Source organism: Python bivittatus, unplaced genomic scaffold (assembly GCF_059951505.1).
Source record: "Python bivittatus isolate LINGU-HERP-01145 unplaced genomic scaffold, Pbiv_v1 ctg000210_np1212, whole genome shotgun sequence".
Classification (NCBI taxonomy): Eukaryota; Metazoa; Chordata; class Lepidosauria; order Squamata; family Pythonidae; genus Python; species Python bivittatus.
This window is the reverse complement of record NW_028277053.1, coordinates 5,851,564-5,869,213: the sequence shown is the minus strand read 5'-3', so window position 1 is coordinate 5,869,213 and position 17,650 is coordinate 5,851,564. Positions and strand designations below refer to the sequence as shown.

At 50.2% G+C, this 17,650-nt stretch overlaps 2 protein-coding genes across 2 annotated transcripts in view; both read left to right on the top strand.

Moving 5' to 3' along the window:
* Positions 1 to 1,026: 1,026 nt before the first annotated feature.
* CTSH (cathepsin H) lies at positions 1,027 to 6,927 on the top strand. Its single transcript, XM_088139285.1, has 12 exons — positions 1,027 to 1,494; positions 1,832 to 1,863; positions 2,169 to 2,277; positions 2,388 to 2,458; positions 3,102 to 3,206; positions 3,374 to 3,460; positions 4,269 to 4,324; positions 4,472 to 4,553; positions 4,641 to 4,709; positions 5,019 to 5,125; positions 6,395 to 6,520; positions 6,746 to 6,927. Exons 1-12 carry the CDS (start codon positions 1,377 to 1,379, stop codon positions 6,819 to 6,821), a joined length of 1,038 nt encoding a protein of 345 aa, XP_087995411.1. The 5' UTR covers positions 1,027 to 1,376; the 3' UTR covers positions 6,822 to 6,927.
* A 52-nt stretch (positions 6,928 to 6,979) lies between these two features.
* BLM (BLM RecQ like helicase) overlaps positions 6,980 to 17,650 on the top strand; it is a 32,033-nt gene continuing 21,362 nt past the window's right edge. Inside the window, exons 1-5 of the mRNA XM_088139279.1 lie at positions 6,980 to 7,202; positions 11,353 to 12,053; positions 12,755 to 12,914; positions 17,239 to 17,348; positions 17,464 to 17,578. Coding sequence (XP_087995405.1) covers positions 7,105 to 7,202; positions 11,353 to 12,053; positions 12,755 to 12,914; positions 17,239 to 17,348; positions 17,464 to 17,578 — 1,184 coding nt within the window. The 5' untranslated portion in view covers positions 6,980 to 7,104. The remainder of the gene's footprint in view (positions 7,203 to 11,352; positions 12,054 to 12,754; positions 12,915 to 17,238; positions 17,349 to 17,463; positions 17,579 to 17,650) is intronic.

The following is a 17,650-nucleotide window of genomic DNA, read 5'->3' as shown; positions in this document are numbered from 1 at the left end:
CCCAACTGTTCGCGGGCACCCAACCTAAGAAGCAGTGTCTCACAGGCAGAAACGTGAGCAGAGCCCCCGAAGGCCACCAGAGACTCCCGGATGACAACAGCCACCCCTCCTCCCCTGCAGCTACAGTTATAGTTACAGTTGGATCTTGACCTTCTTTGGGTAATAGTGCAATATTAGCTTCTTTCCAAGTCTCTGGTGTGGCAGAACCCCTCCCCCCCAAACAGAGTTCATCACATGTTTAAGTGGTAATAAAAGTTGACCCTCCATCTAACAAGGCCCAGGAGCTTTCCCTGTTTAATAGCTTCTGATATTTCAAAGGTACAGCACTGCTCATCATTTGTTTCTGAGACTATGAAAGTTTCGGTAAATCCCACTGCAGTTCTATCTTTGCAGCTTCGGATTTTCTTTTCCAGTTCGGCAACATCAGCAACTAGACGTCCCGAAGGCTTTAATCTAGCCACATGATAAACCCCATTAGCGCTCAGAGAGTTCCTTTTCTCTCCCCCAGAAGCGGGTTGAGTGCCACCCGACCTGAGGCCCATCATCCGGCCCTACGTCGCCAATCGTTTTATATTTTCTATTCACGTGGTTTTCTCGGTAAAAATACAGGGTGGTTTACCACTGCCTTCTCCTGCGCAGTATGAATTGATGTCTTTGCCATTGTCCCTAAAGTGATCATCTGTTCAGCTTTTACAGCCATACCTTACAAAGGGAACCTTGTTGTACCTTGACAGTGTATCTCCCTAGTTCGAGTTCATATTTTGGCAAGGAGTTCATGACCTGAGCCTCAGGCAACACCCTCTTTGCCAATAATTTGGTGTTCTCCGTCCATATACAGCGGATGGAGCTTGCTGTAAAACGCTGAATGCCCTCGGTGGAACCATCTTACTCCGAACAGCAGCGTCCCAGGCTCCTCCAGCGCTGCTCTCTCTCTTTCGACAGGGTCAACGAGGTGTCGGGGATCGTACACGTGGCTACTTTTAACACACCACACCGTCTCCTGCTCCTGCGGACCAAAGGGCACCCTCCATTCGCCGCCATCCGGTCCCGGGAGGTTTCTGCTCCACAGCCAGGACACCGGACCACGAGCCGCCCCGCGCAGCTCCTCCGGCCCGTCTCCAGCGCGGCCCCCTCCGACGCTGCAGGCGCCGCCTGGGGAGCCCCTCCACGCTAAGGCGGCGAGCGAGCGAGCGAGCGAGCGAGCCCCGAAGCCACAGGAAGGGGAGGAGGCAGCGCCCGCGGCCGCCGCCGCCGCCGCGCCTCCCGCTGTCCGAGCAGCCACCCGGCCCCTCCTCCGGCGCCGCCACTTCCGAGGCAGCGCCGCTCCAGGCACAGCGAGACGCGCCTCTGCTCGCAGCCAGCAACCCCGCTCCAGGATGCTCCCGCGGGCGCTGCCGCTGTTGCTGCCGGCGGCGCTGCTCTGCTCCGGGCTGGGACTCTGCCTCGGCGGCGGCGGCGGCGTCAACAGCAGCCGCGTCAGCAGCAGCCGCACAGGTACGGCGGGCGCTGGGAGCACCTGCGCCGCGCGCCCCCTTCCCTTCTTCCCCCGCGCCTCGGCCCCGCTGCAGCCCGCCTCGAACGCGACCTCCAGCCCTGGCCGGCCGGGGCAGGGCAGGGCAGGGCAGCGCCCGGCGGCGCTTGGCCCGGCCGCCGAAGGCGAGGGGAGGCAGCGAGGTCTCGGCAGGGAGGGAGATGCGTGGGTGGGCCGGCCGACCGCTGCCCCGCAGGCGGCGAGGGCGAGGCAGCCGGTCCAAGGAAGCTGCTGTTGCCGGGAAGCGGACGCGCTGCCCGCCCTGGGCCGCTGCCGACCTGCCCCCTTTCCCTCCCGCAGACAAGCAACTCTTCGAGGCGTGGGTCGCCCAGGTAAAGCCAGCCGCCAGCTGCCCCACCTGGGCGGGAGACTCCGCAGCCCGGTTCGCATCTCTGGCGAGGAGCGTCGGCGGGCCCGGCCGCTTCTCCGCGCCGCAGAGGCCGAGGGGGCCCCGCTCCCCAGGGCGGCCCCCCAGTTCCCAGCCCGGGCTGAACCGCGGGGGTGGGGCGGGGGGAATTCCAAGGCCGGGGCGGGGGGCGGGGCGCGAGGCGGAAGCGGCCCCGGGAAGTTTCACTTCTGCTCGGCCGCAGCGCCGCTGGCTTGCTCGCTCGCTTTCTCTCTCTGTTGGGCGCTGCAGCACCGGCAGGTGTACCCCTCGGAGGAGGAGTTCCAGCGCCGGTTCCAGATCTTCCTTCGCAACAAGCAGCAGATTGACAAGCACAACGCTGGCAACCACACCTTCCGAAGTAGGGCGCCGCTTTGGCGGGGCTCCGCGCACCCTCCCTCCCTCTCTCTCTCTCTCGTTGGCCAGCCAGAGGGTGGCACCGGTCTTGACTCCCCTCTCCTCTCTCTCCAGTGGGCTTGAACCGGTTCTCAGACATGACCTTCCCCGAGTTCAGGAAGAAGTATCTCTGGCAAGAACCCCAGGTAAAGTCACCTGGGCGTCCAAGGGCATCAGGAGGGGCACAAAACTAAGCAGGTGCTTTCTCAGTCCGACTGCAGTCCGGGCCACAGTCTGCTAGAGGGTATCTTCCCGTTGACTGTTGGGCTACTTTTGGGCTAACACGCTACAAGGAAAGTGAAAGAAAAAACCCAAATTTCAATGTTGCAGCGCAAAGGGAAGGCTTTTCTCCAAAATCCCAGCACAGCCAACCTACCCCCATCCCTTTACTGTGTTGTTCACATGACTTTCTGTAAATATTAAACGCAGGGCCCTCCCACAAGAGAAGCCAGAATTCCATTTTTCTTGTTCTGGTATAGATACTTCTATGGGTATGCCTCACAAAAACCCACATCCAGGGTGACCCATTACAATATGGAGGACTGCCTTGAGGAAATTAGGCCCCCACCTCAGGACCTCTTCCTGAGGGCCCCCCCCCTCCTTTATTTTGCCCCAACTGTGAGAAGTGAGGCTGGGTGCTTTGGGCCACGGACCCAATCCACCCAGAGCTGCTTCAGAGCCTGCCCCTCCCTTCACCTGGCAAAGCAGGCCCAAGGTGCCAGCCAGGCACCAGGGTGTGTGTGTTCATTCTTCTGCTGGTGCAGTGATGGCTCCCCTGCTTGCCTCCAGAATTGCTCTGCTACCAAAGGCAACTTTGCAAGGAGTGCTGGATCCTATCCAAGCGCCATTGACTGGAGGAAGAAAGGGAAGTATGTGAGCCCTGTGAAAGACCAGGTAACGTGCTCAGGGGACAATTTCATTCATTCATTCACTGAGTCAGTTTATATAGCCACCCACTTCAACAAGTGACTCTGAGTGGCTATTGGGGTTTAAAGAAGGAGGGGTTCCTTCTGGGAATGTGGTCTTCTGACTCCTTTCTTCTGCCCCCCCCCCCCAACCAGGGTCCCTGTGGCAGCTGCTGGACATTTTCCACCACTGGCTGCTTGGAGTCAGCCATTGCCATAAAAACTGGGAAACTCCTGAATTTGGTGAGGCTGTTCTTTCCAGCTCCATTCTTCTTTGAAGTATGCCTTAAGATAAATGAGGACCGTTTGGTAGAAGGTTTAATATATTGCATGAACTCAAAACTACACCAATTAGCATGTTGTGCAAATACAAGCATAGGTGATTTCAACAGCACACCCACAGTGTGGGTCTTCCTGGGGAACCCTCCAATCTCAGCGCATCACTCACAGTTCAGCAGAACACACTTGGCGCTGGACAACCTACCCCCCTGGAGACGCTGCTCCCTGCACCCCCACCTCCCTCACTGGGCCTACCCAGAAGGGCAGGGGCAGTAGTCCTGCACTGGACCAGCTAACTTCAGGCATGTCTAGGCCAAACCCCTGGCTGGGAAAAAGCAGCCCTCTTCTGCCAAGGCTGGAGGGTAGGGTGCCTTCTGTGCAGTCCCAGGGCCAGCTGGCAAGAACCTCTCTGCTGGTGGACAGCAGCTGAGTAGCAAGGGCAAAGCAGAGCTCTTGTGGAGCGGCCTGGTTCCTACCAGCCCAGAGGGCCCACTGTATATGGAAGGCTCCCATGCTGGGTTTCAGATTGCCCCTAAGATGACCAGGGTTGGAAGAGGCTATGGTCTGGCTCCTCTGCCCTGGAGAGATCCAGGCCCTGGGCAGCCTTGGCCCCTGCAGAGGCCACTTAAGGACAGTGGCAGAGAACCCCTGGGGAGGCCCCTCATCTCCAAAGGCCCCCCAGCCTCACCATGCACCTGGGAAAGAGGGAGGCATGGGCATTACCAGCAAGGCATGAGTTGGCTGAATCTCGATTCAACATCTCCTCACTCAGGCGGAGCAGCAACTGGTTGACTGTGCTCAAAACTTCAACAACCATGGGTGTAGTGGGTAAGCAAAGCCTTCAGGAAGGGGCTCCCCCCCAATCACCCTGGTTCCACCTTAGCTCTCACCTCTCCCCACCCCAGGCAGCCTGGGCCTTTCCCTTTCCCTGGAAAAGTCTGCTATTTGGGTGAGACCTTTCCTTTCCCTCCCCAGGGGGCTCCCCAGCCAGGCTTTTGAATATATCCTGTACAACAAAGGGCTCATGGATGAAGAGGCGTACCCTTATCGGGCCAAGGTAAGGGGCTCTGATCCAAAGTGGGGGGGGGGGCAGTTGCCTCTTTTGCTAAGCCACCTCTAACAGGGCTTCTTTTGTTATGCGCAGAATGGCACCTGCAAATTCCAGCCCCAGAAGGCTGTTGCATTCATCCAAAATGTGGTCAACATTTCACTGGTAAGCGACCTGCCTCGTGGCACTTTCCCTAGAGATGCCAATCAGCAGCCTAAAGCCCTTGCAGTTGACAACCTGAATGCCCAGGGTCCCCTCTGCAGTCTTCCTTGACCGCTCTTTTTAAGCTTAAAATACTTCAGAACGGCTTGCTTCTTGGTACAGACCTACACGGGGCTGAAAATCTGATGGGAAGCTGCAGCCCCTCTTTGGCACATGCTCAGAGGGCCTTGCCAGCCTCTTTCTCTACCTCCTGAGCAGGGGCCAGCTAGATCATGTCTTCCTGGTAAGGCCTGGGCCTCTCTTTTTTTCCAGTATGATGAGCAAGGCATGGTGGAAGCAGTGGGGATGTACAACCCGGTGAGCTTTGCCTTTGAAGTGAAAGATGACTTCATGTTCTATCAGCAGGGGATTTACACCAGGTGAGTCCCTGTTGGCACCCCATAGGTTTGCTTTTAGGATTACGCCAAGAGTTTTGCTCACAGGCCACCGTAATCAGCCCCTTTCTGGCAGGGCTGCCTGAAGGGGCTCTACTTTGGCAACCCTCTGCAATCAGTTGCGAGAACGGTCCCCTCGTTGGGGCACCTCAGACGCCCCTGTAGTCTGGAGTTGGCGAGTGAACTGGCCACCTTGGCAGAGGCACCAACCCAGCGCCTGGAAACAGGACCGCATCAAAGGGACTGTTTTGGAAGCTTCCATCAAACCAGAGTGCCCATTTCAGGCTTCATACTTGCCCCCTTTTAAGATGTATCAGCCTCAGGTAGCCCTGGCCTCCTGCTTCTGGATCAAAGGAGTCTATTCCTGGCCTTCACTTTCTTTGATCAGTCTGCCACTCATATGCCAATGAGCTGATCTTACAAATCCCATAGTTGGAAAGGCCCTTGAGTCCATCCCCTGCCAAGTGCAGAAACCCCAATCAAAGCATCCCAGACCTGTGGCCATCTAGCCTCTGCCCCCACACACCCAGCACCCCGCCGGGCCCCTGGTTCTACTCTCAGGAAGGCTCGCCTAACACTAATCCAGAATCTGCCTTCCTGGCACGTAAGGCCTACCACCCATGTCTTGCCCTCTTCAGATATTTGAAAAGGACATATTCCCCCTTCCCATCCTCATTTTTTTCTCAAAGCTAAACATATTTAGTTCCTTTTTGCTCACAAATTTTAGTTTCCAAGCCTCTGACCATCCTCACTGTCCTTCTGTGAACCTGTTCCTATTTAACTACTTAAAATGCAGTGCCCCAAAGAGGACACAACACTGACCTGAGTTCCTGTGCAGAAAAAACCCACGGTTCCTTCCCGGGATCTAGAAATCATGCCTCTCGATTCAACTTAAAACTGCACTTGGCTTTTCTGCACAGACTACACTGCTCACGGGGACTGAGTCTGCAGTCAGCCACGCTCCCAAAACCTTTTTCACCAAGCCAGAGCCTCCGTTTCCGAATCAGACCCTCCCGATTTTTGTTTCTGCCTTTGCGTCCCGCTGAACAGTCCAAGCGCGCAGCCAAAGGAGACACGGAGGACCGCTGCGCCTCTCGAGGACCGGCCGCTGTGGCCGAGCGGTCCCGGGGCCGCCCCGCGCCTCTGCATCGCCGCTGCGCGCTCTTCGGGAGCGCCGGCGGCCGCCGCGGCCCGCCTTCCCCTCACCGACCCCCCGAGGCGGCGCGCGGCCTCCAACCGCTGCTCTCTCCACAGCACGCGGTGCGACAAAACCCCCGACAAAGTGAACCACGCCGTCCTGGCTGTGGGCTACGGGGCGGAGCGCGGACTTCCCTACTGGATTGTCAAAAACTCCTGGGGCCCCTCGTGGGGCATGGACGGGTAAGGCGCGCGCCTCGGGACTCGGCGGGCGGGCGGCGGCGGCGGGGCGGGGGCGCCTTCGCCCCGCGAGCCCGGCCTGGGTGCCTCGCTCCCGCAGAAACCCGCTCCCGAAAGGAGGGACGGCCCCGCTGCTTCCTGGGGGCTCGTCCCGCCCTCGAAGCCCCGCCGCCGCCGCCGCTTCTGGGGACCCCGCGGCGCCCGTGCATGAGACTCTTTCCCCGGCAGGTACTTCAGCATCGAGCGCGGCAAGAACATGTGCGGCCTCGCCGACTGCGCGTCCTTCCCGGTGCCGCTCGTCTAAGGCGGGGACGGAGCCCGGCGGAGCTGCAGCTGCGCCCCGCCCCCCAGCACGGAAGACGCCCGCTCCGGCTCGCGCGCGCGGCAGCTAATAAAGGCTTCAAACCAAGCGCACGTGTGTGGGCGTGTCGAGGGGCGTGGGACGCGGCTTCATCGGCGCCGCCCCGGCTCGCCGGAAGGCGCCTGACGACACTTCCGCGCGCCGGGGCGGGCCTGCGGGAGCCAATCGGGCGCCTCCGGCCGGGAGGGCGCGTAGTCCGAAGCGGGCTGGTCTCGCCTCCGCCGCGATGGCGGCCCTTCCGCGCAACAACCTCCGCGAGCAGCTGCAGCGTCACTCGGCCCGGGGCGCCCTCGGCCCGCGCGCCGCGCCCACGCCCAGGCCCGCGTGAGTGGGGTCGGGGCCCTGCCGGCTCGCTCGGGGCGCGCGCGTTGCCTTGGGGCGGCGGGAAGGGCCCGGACGAGCGCTGAGGGCGGCGCTGGCCAGCCTCGGCCGGGGGATGTGGCGGTTGAAGTTGCCGCGGTTGCCCGGCGCTGGTCCGGGAGGGCGAGCGAGGGGCCGAAGCGCCCGCCGGGGCCTCGCTTCCCGCCTCGGCGCTGGAGCGGGGCGTGCGTGCTGCGGCCCGTCTCCGGGAGGCCAGCAGCGCGCGGCAAGCCCCGCCGAAGCCGGCATCAACGAGCTGCTCCGCTCGGTCGCCTGGCCTGGCCTGGGCCCCGCACCTCCCAGGTCCAGAGCGCCTCCCGGCCTTCAGTCCTTTGCCAAAGGCCGTCGGGGGTGGGGCGGTGCGGGTTCCAAGGGAAGGTGCTGCGGCAGAAAAGGGCCGCTGTCTAGTTCCATTGGGGGAAGGATGGATGGAGGGAAACAACCGGGGGGGGGGGTGTCCCTTAAATAAGTCAGCCCCAAGCCGTGAAGGGCTTCACAGGTGGCAGCCAGCACCTGGAAGCGCACCGAGCAGAGCAGATGTGTGACGCAGGCGTGCTGAGGTGCGCTCACAGGTCTCCACGCTGCCACATTCTGGACCTGTAGCAGCTTCCAGGTCTTCAAGGGCAGTCCCCCCTAGAGCACGTTGCAGTAATCCACTCGGGGTGACTAAGGTACGAGTGACCGTGGGTAGTGCCTCCAAGCCCAGGAAGAGGCACAAACTGGCGCAAGAGTGCTCCTGGCCATGGCTACCATCTGTTCTTCAAACAGGAGCTGCGAGTCCAGGAGGACCCCCAGGTTGCACACCAGTTTTGTTTGGAGAAGTGCAACCCCATCCAGAATCAAAGGTGGAAAAACACTGGATCCAGGGAGCCCAAAACCCACAACCACTCAGTCATGCAAGGGTTAAGCTGAAGCCTGTTCTTCCCCATCCAGACCCCCACAGCCTCCAGACACTGAGACAGAACCTCCACAGCATCATTTAGTTGGCCTGGGGCAGAGATGTAGAGCTGTGTATTGTCAGTATACTGATGAGACCTCACCCAGTGGTTTCATGTTGATGTTAAATAAGAGTAGGGAGAGCATCCAACCCTTAGCTACCCCACAGAAAACAGACCATGGGCTAGATCCTTCCTCCTCATCCACAGCAACTGGAACCAGCTCTGAAGGGTGCAAAACCAGCAGAGAACTCTGCTTCTGCTCCTAATCCCTGGAGCCAGTCCAGAAAGATACAATGATTTATGGTACTGAAGGCCCTGAGAGATTAAGGCATTAGCCCTTTGAGGTAGTCCAGATAAGAGGCACAACCCTGAGTACTAACTCTATTATAAGGTTACATTAACAGAATCTTGTAAGACTGAAAGCATTCCCCCCCCCTTTTCTATTACTCTCCAAAAAACTAGGGAGGGTCCCTTCTGAAATGCTCCCCATGCTCCCTCTCCTTCAGTGGGCTGAGAAATCTTTTACGTGCCAGTTGCCCAGTCTGCGGCTCTTCCTCCTGTCTCCCAAGGTCATTCCCGCATATCATGCCATAAGGAGAGCCAGGATGGACACCACTTCCATCCTGGTCTTGCTAGAGGTCATCCACAAATGCGATCAATGCCATTTCAGTCATCTGAAACCTGACTGAAAAAGATTCAGATGATCCATTTCCACCAGCACAACTACCTTCTCAGCAGACTTCCCTAAAAAGGGATGGTTGGAGATCCAATGAGAGTTATTCAAAATGGTCAGATCTAGCAGTGGTTTCTTGAGAAAGGTAAACAATAGCCTCTTTAAGCAGCAGCACCGCCATTCCTCTCTCTTAAGGATAATCCAGTGCACATCATCTCCCAAGGAGCTTACTAGGAAGAATGTGGGTCCAACCCACAGATGGTTGAGCTCACAGTTCCAAGCACCCTGTCTGCTTCCTTAACAGTATTACCTATTGGGAGAGGTGGGGCGAGAAGGAAAAGAGGGAAACGGTGAAAGAGAGATGCCAGTAGTGAGCAACATAATGAGGGAAGCTGACAGATTAACGTAAGACACTGTGACTTCAGCTATATTAAATGGTGTGAAATCTGTTGAGTTTCAGCTTGGCTGTTTAGGAACAGTCTTTGTAATCCTTTTTCTCAGTGATTGCTACCTTGAGGTCAGTGACGGAGTGGCCTAGGGGGCTGAAACATTCTACCACTGGTTTGGGGCTACTGCCACTTTGGTTTTGAGTGGGAACTGAAGAGGACGAGCGACATTCTGATTTTTTTTCCTTCCACATCTGTTGTAGTAGCTTATTCCTTTGAACTCTTGTGGTTTGGTTGATTAGTTTCAATGGGTAGATAGTTTCATTATAATTTGAAAAATGCCCATTTTAAATCCATAGTGTGTCTCTGTTCAGATGTAAATGATTTGTACAATGGCTTGACTATAAATAATGAATGCTGTCATTTGGAAGGGTGCTCAAGTGTGTACACAGGTCAGTTGGTTTTCTGTATAAGGTGGCACATATACAGATAGTCCTTGGCTTACGTCCATTTGTTCAGCGACCATTCAAAGTTACAGCAGCGCTGAAAAAATGGACGTACAACTGGTCCTCAAGGTTCCAGCCATCACAGGACCCCCACAGTCACATGATCGTGATTCGGGTGCCCGGTTGCAATTATGTTGCAGGGAGCTGCGGCAACATTATCACCATTTGTGACCTTCGCTGCTGGCTTCCCACAAGTCAGTGGGGAAGCTGGCAGGGAAGGTCACAAGTTGCTCCCACTTTTTCTCCCGCCTGCAGCACTCCCTGCCCGCATGCAGCCTCTGTCAGCCCTCCCATGACTCTCATGTGGCTGCGCCAGCCTCCCAAGCCCTCCCCCAGCCTTCCCCACCCCCTCTGACCCCCCCCCCCTTACCTGGGACTCTCACCACTTCCAGCTTAATGACCTGCACGTCTTGGGATTATGAGGGCAATTGGGACTGCCTGGGATCGCCATCACTAAGCAATGCGGTCATGTGACATTGTGCTTTATGACTGCATCGCTTAGTGACAGCAATCCCAGTCCCAATTGCTGTCGTAACTTGAGGGCTACCTGTACATCCTTTGTATAATTTCAAAATATTTATTTATTTATTAAATGTATAGTTTGCCACAATTCATCACCATACTGGGAGGTTACAAAATAACCTGTTACATAGATTGGTCTAGGCCAGGAGCCAGTGGATTAAATCTGGACCTGTTGGGGGGGAGGGGGTTGTAGGACATTTAAGGTACAGAATGGGTATCTGCAATGCCCTAACAAGGTTAAACACTTTAGATACATGGCATAGGACCAGGTTACTTAAAGGACCCCCTCAAGAACATCTGCCCGCCCCACATACTCCCACAGGGAGGGCATGCCCCAGGTTCCTTCTTTCAAGTCTTGGCATCTTTTGGGACCTAGGGAGCGTGCCGATTAGGGGCCAGTTGTCCCTCCTATGGTTGTTTTGTTGTCTGCTTGGTCACCGTTTTATATTTTGTACTTATATTGTTTGTTTGTTGTTAGATGGGGTTTTTTTTTGTTTTTTCTTTTTGATTTATTGTGCATTTGTGTTGTATGCTGCCCACACTGAGTTGGCCAGCCTTATAAATCTTGAAATAAATAAATATCCATTTGTGCCAGGGTGGCATGTTGGCTTTGTTTCCTGAGATTCCCAGGCAGGCACAAAGGCAACATTTGTTCCATGGACTAACAAAGGTTATCCAACCCTAGTTTAGGTGCAGGTTGTTAACTGGGTGAAGATTTTGAATCCCAGCTGGAATTCTTCTAGAGCTTATTGACCGTGAGTCCATATAATAAATATATTGCCAATGAATCTAGAGAAGGGATTTCTGGGAGCTAAAATGACATTCTGATTTTGCCATAAAATGCTGGCATATGGTGATAGCACTTGACTACAATCTGGCATTATACACGTTTCTCAGAACTAAAGTAGCTGTGGAGTGAGTACCTAATAGCAGAGCTTCTTACAATATTCAAATATGTATTTGCAATGAAACCAAAATACTGGCATAAGGGACACATTGTTGAAGTCAGTACCTTGAACTAGATCTGTCTTGCTTTTAAGAGTTATAGTCTCATGACTGGCTAAAGTCTAGACTTACCCATTTTTGCAGGGGATTTGTATTCAGAAAGATGAATTCCCTTAATGACTGCACACCAGGATATATGGGTGGAACAAAATATTTCGCCTTGAAGGAGAAGAACATCAACTCTTCTTTGGAAAAACAAAGTGGTATTAAAAATAAGCAAACCAAAATTAGTGAGCTGTTTGAAACAACACTGAAAGTGCAAGAAGGAAAACAAGAGTATTCAAATGATCAACATGTCAATGATTCAGATTGTTTTATCTCTTCCGTGAAAGAAAATGATGTGGACTGCAAACAAGGGGAATCTCAAATCCCTACCTCAGACCACAATTGTTCAAATAATTCATTTATTGACCTTACTGATATTTGGGAAGACATGGATGACTTTGAAACAACTGGGCCACAGAAAATATGCCCAGAACAATCTGTATCATTTCGAGATAAGTGGTCTATAAAAAATAGGAAGACTGCAAAAAGCCTGAATCCCTATACCAGCAAGTCAAAGGTATCTAGTACAGGAAGAAATAATGAAGAATGTAATGATATGTATATTTGTAGAAATAGGAAAACACTAATACTTCACAAGGAACAAGAGACAGGTAGCCTGCCTGTTCCTTGTCTTGACCCTTCAAATTCCAGTCAAAGAGAAGATTTTTCAGATGGAGAACCTCAAGAGGTGAAGTCTCTGGAAAGTCACCAGACAGGCAGAAAGGAAAAGTCTTGGAAAGGTAAATTGCTCTTTTTCTAACCAGTAAGGCACAGTTCTGTAGCAGGGATAATTTCTGGGAAAGTGAATTTACTACAATATGTCCCCCTTAAACCTTAAGTTAGGCACTCTCAAGTGAAGCTCACCTCCTATTAATGTATGAACATAGGTTGTCATTATGTTCTTCTGGGGTGTTTTTCAACTTCCCAGTCTAGCGTACAACTCTGGAATTCCTCAGCAGGCTCCAATCCAAGAACTAACCAGGCCCAATGCTGCTTATTTTCCAAGTGTAGTAGAGGTGATGGGAAGATTTATACCCTTGTATGTGCTGATCTTCTGTCACGATATTCTTTCTCCAAGGAGCTCATAGCATATACCTTCCCATCTGTCTTCACATCAGCTGTATTAGGGAGACTTAGATCAGTCTCTCCCTCAGCCTGAAGTCATGCAAAGTGGGTGTCCACAGTCCAAGTCTGACCTCATTCCCTATCATGTTACATGACTAGGTTAAAAAAGAAAAGAAAGAGTTAAAAAAAAAGATAAGAGAGATGTTTCACTACTAATGAACACATCTAATCACAAAAAAATCATTGGATGTACTTAATCCTTGTTGATACTTAGTTGGTGTAATTTCACCTGAAATATTTTTAATGATTGAACATGTTCAGAAAACATTATTTTTCACTGGTCTTTTGTTAAACACGTGCTCTTTTTTGGTGAAAGGACATAATGATTCTGGCTTCCCATTAAGTGGGAATGAAGAACCTGGTGATGGAAGGGACGACCCTGAAATATTCAGTGAGTCCGAAGACTATGTGGACTTCATACCCCCTTCCCCAGAGGAGGATATGCTGCCTGCTTCGTTCTGGCTGAAGAGCGCTAGGTACAGTAGAGTTTATCTTAAGGATTAGTACAAATAGCAAAGGCAGCATTTTTCTAGCACAGTCTCTTGTGGAAATAGCTGGTATTTATATATCTGAATGTCTTGCATGGGTGAATGATCAGAACTCTCACAAAAGACCAAATGATGAAGGTAAAACAATAGAATGATTAAAAAACACATAATAGTGGTATTAGAGCGCATGAGTTTTGTCTCTAAACAACCCCAGAGGAAAGGAAAAATGTTTATCAGTGGCTGCCAGCATATAAACAAGCTTAATGTTTTTGTTTTATTTTTCCCCCTACCACAATCACAATCCTTAAGGCTCCCTTCCTTTCCAATAGCACTGGCCCCAACAGTATCCCGATGTATTTTGTTTTTCAAAATGCACAAAAAATCAGCAAGAACTGGCAACCTCCCAACCACCTTTGCAGTGAGTGGCCTTTCTGTGAATGAAGATGGCTATCTTCGTTAATCTGGAGCATCCCTTATGGGGTGAATTCTTCCCCCAGGTAGTGGCAGACCTGGATAGTTTGATCATGGAAATACAGCCACTAAGAATTGACTTTAAAAATACTTCCTAGATGGTACTACGCCTTTTAAAATTACTTTGTGTCAACTAAAATTTTTCTAGTCAGGAATGGGTGTAATTAAGCTGGTATGTATTATTTTCAAGGGGCGATGCCCATTTTCCAGAGGAGATCATCCAGCAAAAACTGGACCTTCCCTCTTGTCCTTTATCTTCATTCTGGGAAAAGCAGTTCCAACCCTTCACGGCTCATGTTTGCAGGTCTCCATCTGAGCTTGACTGCTTATATTTTCCTCTGCTTGTTTTTGTCCATTGCGGCTGTGGAACAAATAGAACTCAAGTCTTTCCATCAACATGGTGCAGGGCCTTTCTGATGCTTGGATTTAACTACCTTGATTGTAGGAAAGAAGGAAAGAGAAACCATTTTCTTGAGGACAATCTCTCCATAGGAGGCCTCAGCTCTGTTCTTGTCTATAGAGGCATTGGTTTTGCATCGCACACTATCTCCAGTCAGAAGGATCAAAGTGTTGTACCATCAGCAGAAAAGTGCTTCAAGATTCTGCATGGTCCCCAGGAAGAATAGGGCTTGGAAGGCCATCTTGGATTTGAAAAGGATGATACATAAAATAGAATCATAGATTTAAAAGGAACTATTTAGGTTATTGAGGCCTATTCTCTGTCAGAATCCAGATTAAGGCTTCCCTGACAGATGGTTGTCTAGCTACTGCTATAAGACAAAAGAGGAACCCATCGCTTTTCTAGGTACAAGTAGTCCTCATTCAGCAATCACAATTGGGACTGGCAATTCTGTTATTAAGTGAAGCGGTCACTAAGTGGAAACCATGACTGCTTACGTTCTTACTTCAGCTTTCCTTTGCTTTACAGACCTGTGAAGGTCATAAATCTGAGGATTGGTTGCAAAGTTACTTTTTCATCACCGTCGTAACTGCGAGCAGTCGCTAAATGAGGCCTACCAGTAATCGGTTCTGCTGTCAAAAGTTCAGGATGGAATATCTATAGAGCAACATAAGTTATTGGCACATACTGATTCACTGGAGAGTTCTCTGCTTAAATTACTTGAAAACCCCTTTCCAAGATGTGGCTCTCCAGTTTGTTATTAACACCCTGGGGGTTCTTCAAGATGATCTGTACAACCAGTGCATCCATTTTTATCCATGCCTGGATGACCCTGTCAATCTTTTCTCTTTCTGTGTCCCAGGAAAAGAAAGAGACATAACCAGAGTTGTTTAGGGAATCTACAGTTCATTGCGAATTGGGAGAAATGCCTTCTTTTCATCTTGTCACCTTCAAGATCTGAGGTCAAAGATTTTAGAGTTGGAAAGAAGCATTTAAACCATCAGATTCAACTTGCCTAGCATAGAAGTCCAAGTTAAAGCATTTCTGATAGATGGCAGTATAGCCTCTTCTTGTACTTATTCAGGCAGGAAACCCTGCACCCTTGGTTCCACTGTCAAGTTGCTTTTACACTTTACATTACAATTTACATTACAAATTTCCTAATATTCAACCAGAATTTGCCTTCCTGTAAGTAAATCCATTTTTCTGTGCTCAGCACTGAGATTATAAAGACTTGACTTGTGTGAGATACTTTTGGCATTTGAGGAATGCTACGATTTTACCATTCAGTCTTCTCAAGCATAAGCAAGCCCAGTTCCTTCTGTTTCTCTTGAAAGGACTCAGTTTCTAGGTCATCCTCACTCTTTCCTGAACCAATTCCAGTTTCTTTGAATCCTAAAAGTACACTATCTAGAATTCAGTTCTGGGTGTAGAAAGATAGTTGCATTTCTTCTGGAAGAAATGAGACAAATCATAGAACAACTTCTCAGGTTAGTCCTCCATTTTTTCAAGTGTAGATCATATGGCTTTGCAAGGCTTCAGTAGCTTATGATAGATAGCATAGACTTGAGTTATGTACAAGAGCTCACTCTCAATTTCTAGAGTGGCTTTTTCTGCCGCTTGTTCAGAATTACCACAGAATCTCGTGTGACTTTCCTGGTTCCATTTGTTTGCAAGACAGCCCTTAGGAGGGGGAAGCTATTGAATATTGAATCGAGTTAGTCACAAGAGATCCCAGCTTGCGATACGATGAGCTCAGTGTGAAGGTCAGCCAAAAAGTGCAGACATAACGTCAGTTTCATAGAACTATGAGTATCCCACTTTCATTCCCTGCTGGCTTGTTGCCATGCTCTTTCATCCTCCATAATTACAAAAGTACCTGTTCAGCATTAAAAGGGATCCAGTCCTACACTCTTGAGAAGGAAAAATCCAGGAATGCCATATCCCTTTTCTTTTAGAAGAGCATATTCATGGGGTATTCAAATTGGTGTGGTTTGCTAATTGTGGTCCTGTTTGCCTTGTCAAAAAATTGCAGCGTGAGATTATTTCTGTCTTTGATTTCCTTCAAAGGGGCAGGAAGTATTCAGTGCACAGAATTCTAGATACCCCTAGGTAGAAATCTCTGTACTTTCCACTGAGTTCTAGAGAGTTAAGCCAGTACATCAGAGGGCCTTGTGAGGGAAGAATTATCTCACAAATTTCTATTTCTAAGGTTTTGATATTTCTTCAACCTGGTCTTAGTGCCTTTTGGAGCACTAAGCAAATTGGAGTTTCCATCCATCTACCAAAAGTTTCCTACAAGAGGCTTTTCTCTTGAAACCCCTGCAGTGCATAGGTTTTGAAGACTTTTGTTACATCCATCATTTCAAGTATTACATCTGGTTTCACTCAAGCACCAAATGTTGCCTTATCTCAATTAGGAACCATGTCAGAATTGGGGATGTCAGTTGCATTTCTTCTGGAGTCTGTGACGACAAGTCTGTGTCATCATGAAGGAGTCTGTGTGGATGTCTATATGGATCTCATTTTCATTATAAAAGTGAACTTTTCTCAGTTCCACAAAACATTAAAAAAAAGCAGCATAAAGGTGAATAGAATGATGAAGACAGACCTGCTGTTTGAATCTTCACAGTAACCTACCTTGGGCTGTAAAACTTCACCACTGATCATTTCCAGATAGATCAGGGCCTATGTACCTTTAGGTTTTGCCTTGGATCAAAAATGCTGGGGACCTCATTGGATGACTTCCTGGCCCTCTACTTGGTCCTTTGTTAGGTGCCATATGCTGAATATCTGTCCCTCAGAAAAAGGTTCTTCAACAACTGTTCCTTTCTGTTAAGAGTTCTTCTCTTCATCCCACTTGCGGATGAATGCTGTTCAAGGGCAGACTCATGTAGACCAATTGGGAGGTGACTAAGGCATGAGTGGCTGTGAACAGTGCCATCTCAGGATCAATGCCATCTCAGTGCTGTATCCTGGCCTGAAACCTGATGTAACAGGTCTAGATAATCCGCAGTATTGTAATTGGAAAAATTACTCAACAATATATGGTAATTACTTCTACTGAAGATTTATTGTTTGTATTTACTAAGATTTGTTAACTATCTTAACACAATAAATTAACACCCCTTCTTTTAGTAACAGATTTATTATTGCAAAAAACTGGAAAATCAAATAATTTCTTTCTCTGAACTGGCAGTATTTAAGCAAATGGGAAGAAGCACTCACGGAAAAATCAACCCTTTCAAACTTTAATACAGTTGTTTTAAATTTAACTTCAACAAAGTGGTTCCTAATGATCAATGTCTACAGTTTTTTTTTTAGACAGAAATACTGTGTGTGTGTATAAAATTGCCATCTCTCATTTTAATTGATGTATCAAGTATATCTACTTTATGATATGTATCTGGATTTCTTAATGATTCTTAACATTATTGTTAGGCATTTTCCCCAAAAAACAGCTGTTGAGACAACACTGAATCCTGAACTCTTGATAAACCAACTTCCAGAGTCTGGAGAAACCACGAAAAGAAGCGAAGGAAGGAAGGAAGGTAAAATACTCTGAAGCGTTCCCAGCTGTTTTCTTTCGATGACTGTCAGTCAGCTTTGCATTGCTGGGGTCTTGCAAAATATGTGGGTCTGTAACTGAATCCTGTTACATTTCAGGCAAATTTCTCCTACGTGTAATGGAGGATATCTGTAAATTGGTGGATTCTGTTCCAGGAAGGGAGCTGAAATCTTTGCTACATGGTCAAGAGCTCCTTCGGCTTAGAGACTGCAGGTCTGTTCTGAGTTGTTGCTGGTTTGGAATATGATAATGTGTTTTGCTTCTTTAAGGTAAAGAAATTAGGAT